The sequence below is a fragment of the Acanthisitta chloris genome, unplaced genomic scaffold (assembly GCF_000695815.1).
Source record: "Acanthisitta chloris isolate BGI_N310 unplaced genomic scaffold, ASM69581v1 scaffold11158, whole genome shotgun sequence".
Taxonomy (NCBI): domain Eukaryota; kingdom Metazoa; phylum Chordata; class Aves; order Passeriformes; family Acanthisittidae; genus Acanthisitta; species Acanthisitta chloris.
Genome location: NW_008685378.1, coordinates 12927 through 22424, shown reverse-complemented (window position 1 = coordinate 22424; position 9498 = coordinate 12927). Strand labels below are relative to the sequence as shown.

At 40.2% G+C, this 9498-nt stretch overlaps 1 protein-coding gene across 3 annotated transcripts in view; it reads right to left on the bottom strand.

Annotated features, from left to right (window-relative positions):
* The window catches only part of PLCB4 (phospholipase C, beta 4), an 83661-nt gene that overhangs the window by 72095 nt on the left and 2068 nt on the right, over positions 1–9498 (bottom strand). For all 3 annotated transcript variants that reach the window (XM_009079746.1, XM_009079747.1, XM_009079748.1), the window contains exons 2-4: positions 9211–9291; positions 8847–8906; positions 7388–7531 (exon numbers count right to left, since the gene is read on the bottom strand). In XM_009079746.1, coding sequence (XP_009077994.1) covers positions 7388–7531; positions 8847–8906; positions 9211–9291 — 285 coding nt within the window. The remainder of the gene's footprint in view (positions 1–7387; positions 7532–8846; positions 8907–9210; positions 9292–9498) is intronic.

Sequence of the window (9498 nt, the reverse complement as noted above, 5' to 3'; positions counted from 1 at the left end):
TGTACTAACACCATCACAGCTATACAAACATTTATCCTCCTATGACCTGGATTAGTCTATAGTTCCTTTCAAAATCCTCAACCTTTCAACACTGACCCAATACAGTACAATGGCATATGCACCACAAACAAAAATGCCTTACAAAATTAAATCACACAAAACCCATGTTGTGAATAAGTTTCAGTCTTCCACCCATTTTTTTCTGCTAAAAATGTCACTGGTGCAGTACTGACAGTATCACCATTTCAGCTGGAAATAAACACCTACAGATCCATTCTGATTTGAAGGCAATGGATTACAACTACACCAGATATAACAAAGCCTAACATTTAGAGTAAGTTTACCCAGCACTCAGTTCTGAAGTGACTTCTGTACACCAAGAAGAGCTATGGAAAAGGAACACTGCTAGGAAAAAAACCCCATAGAGAGACAAATCAACACACTAACCACCTGCCAAGTGATTTTTTTGCAGTTGTTTGATGATTCCTATTTCAGGAGCCTCCCTAATTTTTTTCAGTGTTAATACCCTTTCCTGATAGAGATGCCAAATCAGGAACTGCACTCCCTTAGAGCAAAAGAGCACAGTACTACAGCCAAACACTGACAAGCCACAAAAGCATCACATCTCTGCTGGCACCAAGCAAGGGAGCAAAATAAGAGCCTCTGTCCATATATGAACCATCTTTACATTGGTCTGATGTTCCCTGGGCAAGACATGATAATTTGAGAGACATGTTTGCCCATCTGCTCCACACCACACTGCTACTCTACAGTGCAGCATCTGCCTGCCCTTCAGCTTGGGGCTACAGATACTGCCCACAGCAATTAACTGGCCCCAAATTAACTAGGAATACAGCAACAAACATGTTCAACAACACATTCAACACATTCAAATTCTTTGTCATTCTGAGACAGAATATCTCCAAATAACAGCTACCTTCAAAATCACTTTTAAGGCACTGTGATGCAGTGCATGGATATTCACAAAACATCCAAAGCCTGAACGCACTGACGAATGTCAAGCTGGCAATATACTGCTTTCCTGAAAACAAACCATTTCCAGATTCAATGTACACTTGTCTGATGACCTTGCAGGAGGGATGAAAGAAGAGCTCAGATTTTTCTCAGCTAACACACTATGAAGAATACAGCAGCAGCCTTGTTATATGCTATGACAGCACTCCTTATTTTACAGATCAAGCTGAAAGACCTGGAAATCTATATAAGTAAGAGGGATAAAGATCCTCAATTCTCTTCTTTCGTGCTCAGCATTTTCAAATCACTACCTCTGCAAGGAAGGAAAATCCTATAATGAGATGAAATTCTGAAATGAGGTAGATAGGAAACACTTCGCTTGGGTCTCATAGAAAGTACAAAATGTTTGTCATAGAGATCAGGGTATGTTTGATTCCTACTGATGTTAGTGCTACATATTTTCCAGTTTTCAAAATATTCTTCAGTAGCTTTAATCTGTCAACACAATTCCTGAGTGGCTCTCTATATACAAGTATTATTCCAGATTCATAGAGGAATCTGGGCCCTGCCATCTAATCCTACAACAACAATCATGAAAAGAAATAAAACCAAACACAAGTACACCTTAATTTCAGACCCTCAGGCTGACACAACAGGCCAAAATCTACACTGCACACTGGAATAAGCAGACTGTTGTTTTTCTCTAGCAAGAACATACACTGTCAAAGATCTCTAGAAGGAGAAGGTGCAAGAAAAATTGCTCAAAGAAGCACTCTCAGCTTTTGCTGTAGCACTCATATGCTTCTGAGGCATTTAGTGACCCTGTGTTAGCTGAGGTTCATTGACAAAACACGGGCAGCAGTGTCAGAGTGCACAAGTAACTTTGGCCTTTCAGCCCTCTTTTAGCCATCAAGCTTTCATTTAGGCAGGGTTAAAAAGGACAAAAATTATGAAAGGTTAAAAATCACTGTAACCTACAGCTCATTAAATTCTAGACAAGGTCATCCATGGCTAATTTACTGATGAGGTCAGTATTATTAAGACCTCTTGAGATTTTACCTTCATTTTTTCAGTGCAGTCTCTCCAGAGTTGCACTCTACTTAATTCACACATCAGGAAAGCCAGGGAGGCAAGGAGGCATTGCCCACTGATTTTGGTATTCGGTGCCTGTGACCAGCTGTCAGAGTCAAGACCTTGATAGCTTGAAGGTTCAGGAAGCCCATGGAGAATAGAACCACGTTTCCCAACTCTTCCCAAGACAGCCGTGGGCTCGCAGGGCTCCTTGGCACTCGCCCTCAGCCAGCAGTGCTGTGACCAGCAGATGTCCTTCTTCTCTCTTATTTTCAAACACAGATGTCTCAGAACTCATTTCTGTTCCATGGAAATTACCATACCTGTAACGCCATACAACCACAGCAAAGAAACCTGACTAGAGACAGAGCAGAACTCATCCCCTACCTGACCAACGGCAGCACAGACTCACAGCATACTGCCGTGAAAATTCTGTTGCAAAGATAAAAGGGATTCTTCTGACTTTCAACTTATTCCATCAGGCAAGCCGAGGCTCACACAAACACTCTGTACTGGAAGTTGCCCCATGTGTCCAGACTGCTACCACACTTCAGCGAAGCTTTCCACCTTGGAATTACTTTTCCAGCATTGGTGGGGTCTACTCAGAAAGCGGCTGAAAAAATCACTTTGGCTGCTTTTGTATACAAACTAAGACAAACATAGTGGAGCTTTACACAGTGAAGTTGCCCTCCTGGCTATGGAGAACCAGTGCTAAAGTTTTCAATTTACTGATAATTCTGCAGTGGCATAGCCAGTAAAGAACATGGAAAAGCAGAAATGCACATGGCAATCACTGACCCTTAACTGAAGGCTGGCTAGGATATGAAGACTTCTGTAGAGAACATGGAATTACATATTTGGCACAGGGCTACCTGAACATGTAAGCAGTGGTCATATATTTAAGGCAATCATGATTTAGAACTCTTTATCACATGGACTATGAGTCATAAGCCAAATACTAACACAACGGGGCACAGAAAACAGCACTAGGCTTCTGGAGTTCTGTTCGCTTATGTTCTGCAGGTTTCTTGGAAAGTTTTGCTTTGAAACATCAATACAAACCAAAGCTATGGGAAAACAGAACTTTTCTGTAATGTATTTGGGGGATATTCCCATGGGAATCTTCTGCTACCTTCTATTTGCCCTCCTAACAATATGATTCAGGCAAATAATTAATAGCTCATGTCATGGAAAAAAAAATCAGGGTCAATCAGGCCAGGCTAGATGGGGATCTAAACAACCTGGTCTCATGAAAGGTGTCCCTGCCCATGGCAGGGGGGGGTGGAACTAGATGGTCCCCAGGCCATTCTATGATTTTATGAAATAGAATTTTTTTCTAAATTGAACAGAGTCATATCGTAGAAACACCAACAAAAATGATCAGCCTGAAGTGTTTTATCTTACCAAAACCAGTGATCTATCTAACAATTTTAAACAAACTGAAATAAATTTAAAAATGAAAAATACCATTCCAGCTGAAAAACTGAGAGGTTTAAGAGTGTCAAAATGAAATGCTTTCAACTGCAGTCATCTTCCATGCCATAAATATTATTAGTTGTATGATAAAGCCTGCATTTACCTTTTTGTTATTTGTCAGCATATGACTAATAAAGTATTTCAGCATGTGCTGTTCATACTGGTGCCTCACAGGTTAGCCATCAATGTGTCACTCACTGCCTCAGTAACACACCTGTAGAAAACATCTATTTTCTATCAAATCCAACTGACGTAAAATGTTACTCCATCCTCCTCACCCTGTCTCCCCTGTGGCTGCTCCTATCCCTACCTACCATAATCGTGTGCCTCAGCATTTCCCAGAGCCAGATTATCCTAAACACTGGTGTGAGCTTTGCCTCTAAACAGGTGACATGAGCTTAACAGTATGGCTCTTCTGTGAATTGAATTAGGAGTGTTCACATGAAGTCCTCTGCCAGCAGAGCAGGGGGAACAATACTTCCCGGCAGAAAGGCAAAAACTATCAGCTGGAGAGATGGTCTTTCCCAACAATACATCTGGATCTGGGAAAGAACAACTGTCAGGACAAATTTACCCCGACATGCACTCATGTTAAAGAATGTAAAAAAAGCTGACTTCACTTAGGTTTATCTTTTAAGTTAAACTCCTTAATGCATTGCCAAATGGGATGAGCAAGGACAGCAAGCAGTCCAGATTTTGGGTCACTGACGTACAACAGCTTCATTAGACTCAGGTCAGCTTTGGAAAGGCAGCCTACATGCCATGGGCTGAGGCTGAACATCAGCACTACATCACATCTGCACTAAAGGCATTCACCCCCAAATACTCACTGGCCTTTTCAAATGTCCTAGATTGATGAAAACAGACTATCCAATTAGCAGGTCATAGAAAATCCATCTGGGAAGTAAAAAAAAAACAACACACATATGCTCATACCTCTAATATGTGAGTGTGTGTGTACACGTATGTGTGCATGTGTGTGTATGTGTGTTTTAATTTTAGCTCAGGGTCATTTATATAACCTGATTTAATCAGGATTCTAAACATTAGGTTTTAAATTTCACCTTTTACAGTCACTCTCTACTACCACAATGGAGCTGCTACAGGAGTGGACCATGACAGCTGCCTGCAATCAGAGACAGAGTACACTCTATTTTGTGGTTGTTTTAAGAGTGGAAATGAAAACCAATTTCTCAGCTGAAAACACCAATAAAATTTAAGTAGTTAGACTGTAAATACCAGAGTTGGAGCTTGGAGACAAGTGGAGCGATAATAAACACACTCTTGTTGTTGAGAATAGCTATAGTTGGAGGTCAGCAATGTCTTGTCCAGACCTGCTGAGAGATCAGCACAAGAGGCAGAGGAACATGGGGCTGCCCCAGCACAGAGATGATGACACATCACCATGACCAGTCTGTAATGAGCCCTGCCTGGAGGGGAGGATTCAGCACTGCCCACAGCAGGCAGCAGCTCTGCACATACCCACCTGTCAAAGCTGGGGCAACCTTAAGGGACTGTCTCCACACTCCGCCATCCTGTCCTACAGGATCTGTCAGAATCTGCTTCCCAGTGTTACCACTCCTTTCATGAATAGCCAGGAAATTGCATTAATTTTCTTCTTTGTCATAGTTACTCAGTCCCGTTATAACGCAGCTTCAAGTGAGTAACAATTACTTCTTTTCCAATTTCATTATCTACGGAAGCAGAACCTTTCTGGGCAGAAGGGTTCTGGGCTTTTGTGTTTGGATCTGCCACTCAATTCCCTTGTTATAAAGTATCCCAATAAGGTACCAAACAATCCTGACCTTGGTTTATTTGATGAAGGGACAGAAGACCTATAGGAAGTAATGCTCCCCTTCCTCATGGCAACAGCAGAGGAACAGCAGAAACCACTACACCTTTACCCATTACACATATCTGGACTGCTTAAGCTACAATCACTGCCCCTTTTTCTCCAAACTCTTGCCTCTGTCATTTAAAAAGAGAGGTTTACATTTGAACACAGATTAAATCAAGGCCTATTTTATACTGCAGCTCATAGCTGCATAGCTACTTAACGCCATGCAAAGACTCAGTTCTTCTAGCGGAGATGTGTCCCAGAAAAAAGGTGTGTCCTCATGAACAAAAGAGGAAAAATGAAGCAAGAACAGTTCTACATGCAGATAACTCCTAGAAAAATTTGTTTTATCACAGAGCTACAGTAGTAAATTGATGTATCTACCCAAAAGGAAAGGTCAATACAGTACAGGCCAAGTCCCCCAGCAAAGGCAACTTAGAAAGCTCTACATTGAGTTTTTTGGCTTGATCTACTTTATCCTCTCCCTTGTGCCTCAAACATATCAGATCAGATCAGGTGGATCATCACTGCTGACAGTTCTGGATATATATTTTGGTGGAAAGACTCCCAAAATGCAAGACTCTCACATATATTGGTCTGGTGAGAGGTGTCCCTGCCCAAGGCAGGGGGTTGGGACTAGATGATCTCTGAGGTCCATTTCAAACCCTAAAACTCTATGATTCTATGATATGGGCTCCTCAGACCCTACCCACAAGCCACCTGCAACATGACACACCATTTTTGGTATCTTGGATGTTAATGAAGCAGTTGACAGCTCATCCGTTATGACATTCTATGTAACTGGCCAACACCCTCACAAACCAATTAGTCTAACACAGGTTATTCAGATCGAAGGTGGCTGAGAAACTTAATTGCAACTTTCTGTTTTCAGAATAAATCAGACACACTGTTGGGAGTGCTGCCAACATATCCTTTTCTTCGCATCTTCAACATCTTCAAAACATAAACGTAGCACATTATTTCCCTGAAAGTCTGCTGAAAATACACACAGTAAAATCAATTTAGTGTACCCCTGTAAGTATTACAAGTATTTCTCCTGTCACGAAGTTCACTCAGTACTGCCAGTGCTTCAAGACGTCTGGATCCAAAGCAGTGAAGAATCAACCAGATCTGCCAAGGCATTAAGTGATGCTGCATTCAGCAAACAGTTTTAAAGGAAGGGATTTAGCAGGTGTGTTACTGATCACTATTCAGTGTTGATTTCACAGGCAAATAGACACATCGTAAGCACATAAATCAGAAAGGCAAAGAACGTGTATTTTTGAAATCCCCTGAATGCCTGGACCTAAGCTAGCAGCACACTATCAGCAGTCTGGATCAAATTTCTCAGAGGAATGTACAGCACACAGCTCAAGTACCAGGACAGGTGGAGCCACAGATCTTGCATTGTGAACTGCAATCTTAAGCTCTCAGGAAAGATGACGTGTAAAAAGCCACCACTGTTTGCTTAAGACTTTTCCATGTCAACGGGAAACAGCAAAGAACCTGGGTACACTGGGATCCCCTGAACTGTAGAGAATTTTCTTTCCTGCTTTTGTCTTTTCAAATAATATGAACCACACAATACAATTAGGTTATCGCTGAACAAAATTTTGGAGGGCTGAACTCCACCCATCAGGAAAATGAAAGTGTTTGCACTTCCCTTCAGCATCCCTGTTACAGATCACTGCATAATCATCACACAGTCTGCTGTACAATCCCTGCACAGAGGTAGTAAACAGCTGAGGGAATGCTCTGTCCTGTATTTAATGGTCTCAGTGTCTAATTTTGATAAATCACCATGCACACAGAGCCTGATAAAAATCACTGTTTCTTTTCCTGATGGCACAGAGACTGTTATAGAATGCTCCAAATGGATGTTTGCTGTCCTTTTGAAGAGTGAGGCAGCAGACACTGAACCATGTATTTCAGTCAGCCAAGGAGGCTGACTTGGAAAAAACAATTGAGTACTGCTGACGAGCTCTTCTTTTATTTTTATCTCCCACACACTGTTTAATTGTGAAATACCTTGGCTATTTCTGTGTTTTCCGCTACCATGAAAGTGAAGCTGATGTTCACCAGATCTGTGCCACTGCAAACACACACTATCCGTCCTTCCAATTCATTTTCTGATTTTCCAACAGCCTCAAGTGCAGTCAGTATCTTGGGATCCTGTGAAACAGAATAAATAACTTGTTACATTTGCAGCACTCCTGTTACAGGATGCACTATGGTAAAGATGTGTTTTCATCTCCATATACATTTACACCTTTAAACCTTTGCCAATTATCTTAAAAGAGTACTTTCACTTAGAATTACGGTGTGCAAACCTGAAAAACAACATATTCTAACAGTTAGGAACATGATTGTGAGAACTCAGAAGTAAATGAAATATTTTTATTGTACTTTAGGAAGTTAAATTAGAAATTACATATATTTTCATCATGAAAAAGATAAATTAATCACTCCGAAGACTGGAAATAATATTAATATCTAAGTTAATTATTCCAATTGAGTTAAGCCCTTAGTTCCTGAGATTTACGATCTCTGTGACTTTTTGGCTGTTTCTTAGTGACATGTCATACAAGCTGTGTCTCTGCTGTGGGCCAAGGGCTACAGATTTAATGGGCATATTGTTTTAAAGAGCAAATTAGCTACGTAAAGGCAGAGGTGAAGCCTGAAGCATACTGGTATGGCTGTCAGCACACGAAGCATGAGGTTATCTGCACCACCACTTCTCATGCCCCTTCTCTATGGGGGAAAGATCTTAGTCTATGGATTCCCAAGACAATTACTAAGAGAGAGTTATCTACAGTTAATACAAAACCACTTAACGCACAGAAGTGGAAATGCAGAGGTGTTAGCAGGTATCTCACTTCACAACAAATCTTCTTAACTAAAGGCCTGGAGGAGAGAGGGCCACAATTCGTTGCAGAAAAGCCTTCATATTTCTTCTGAAGAACAGCACTGAGAATATTTCCAAAGTTTTGGCTTTCTCCAGAACTCCTAGCTAGTACTTCTGTTGATACTCTTCAAAAAGGCAGGCCATGACTGGCTGCCCTCTCTGACCATCTAACTGCATAAAGAGGGATGTGAACAGAACTTTCTATGTTTTATGTCAAGATAAAACGAATTTTAAAGAGACAGGAGCAAAATTTGAAAAATGAAACATTTTTTCCCAGACCCCTAAAAGAAGCATCATAATACACTATTACCAAAATAATTAAAAACCCCTGATATGTGCTTTTTATATTTGTTGTTCATCTTTCACTACATCCTGAACCCTGTACTGCATCAGAAAGACCAGATGGCTGAACCTTCCCACTCCAATCACGCCAAATTACTTCAAAATGTAAAATTTTAGATCACGATTGCAAAATAAAAACTGTGTTGCTAGTATTATTTGAAGAAATCAATGCCAACCTGCATTTCAACTTCAGTTTAAATGTTCTTTGTTTAAATGAAGAGTATAACCTAACTAGAGTACCTTTGGTACAGCTCCAAAGCGAACACTGTTGATCAGGGAGCATTCTAATACCTGTCCTTCCTGAAATGACAAAAACAGGTACAAGTTCAAAGGTCTGTTGACACACAGTTCCATTAGGAATTGCAGCAAAAATAAACAGTGAATCTTATTTGCAAATACTGTCAATAAACACTAAACAGTCTATTTTCTTTGATATCAGTTAATTCCCTCTTGAACACTTCATTTCTGTCAATTCTGAAAGAATACAATGAAAGCTAGTTTTCTAAATAAACTAACATGGTATTTTAGGTTCTTAAAAGCTAGCCAGAATATAAACCAAGTGCAATAATATCGAATATACATTTCTGACATAATTGTAATATACCTTTCCTTCACTTTTCCAGCTCAGAAAAAAACCAAATTCATCCACTTGGAAGAGACAGTTGCTTTCAAAGACAAAAGATTCCTACAGAAAATAAAATAAAGACCATTATTTCAGGCAGTTTGACAAATATAGAAATATCATAAATTTTTTTATTTTTCAATTGTTATGCTTCTTCCCCAATACCTTCCTGCAGATTTTGTTATTCCCAAACAAAATAAAATGACAGAGGCACCTTTTTTTTAAAAAAGCCCATCGTTTTTAATGACTTGTCTTTCTGCTAATATTTGA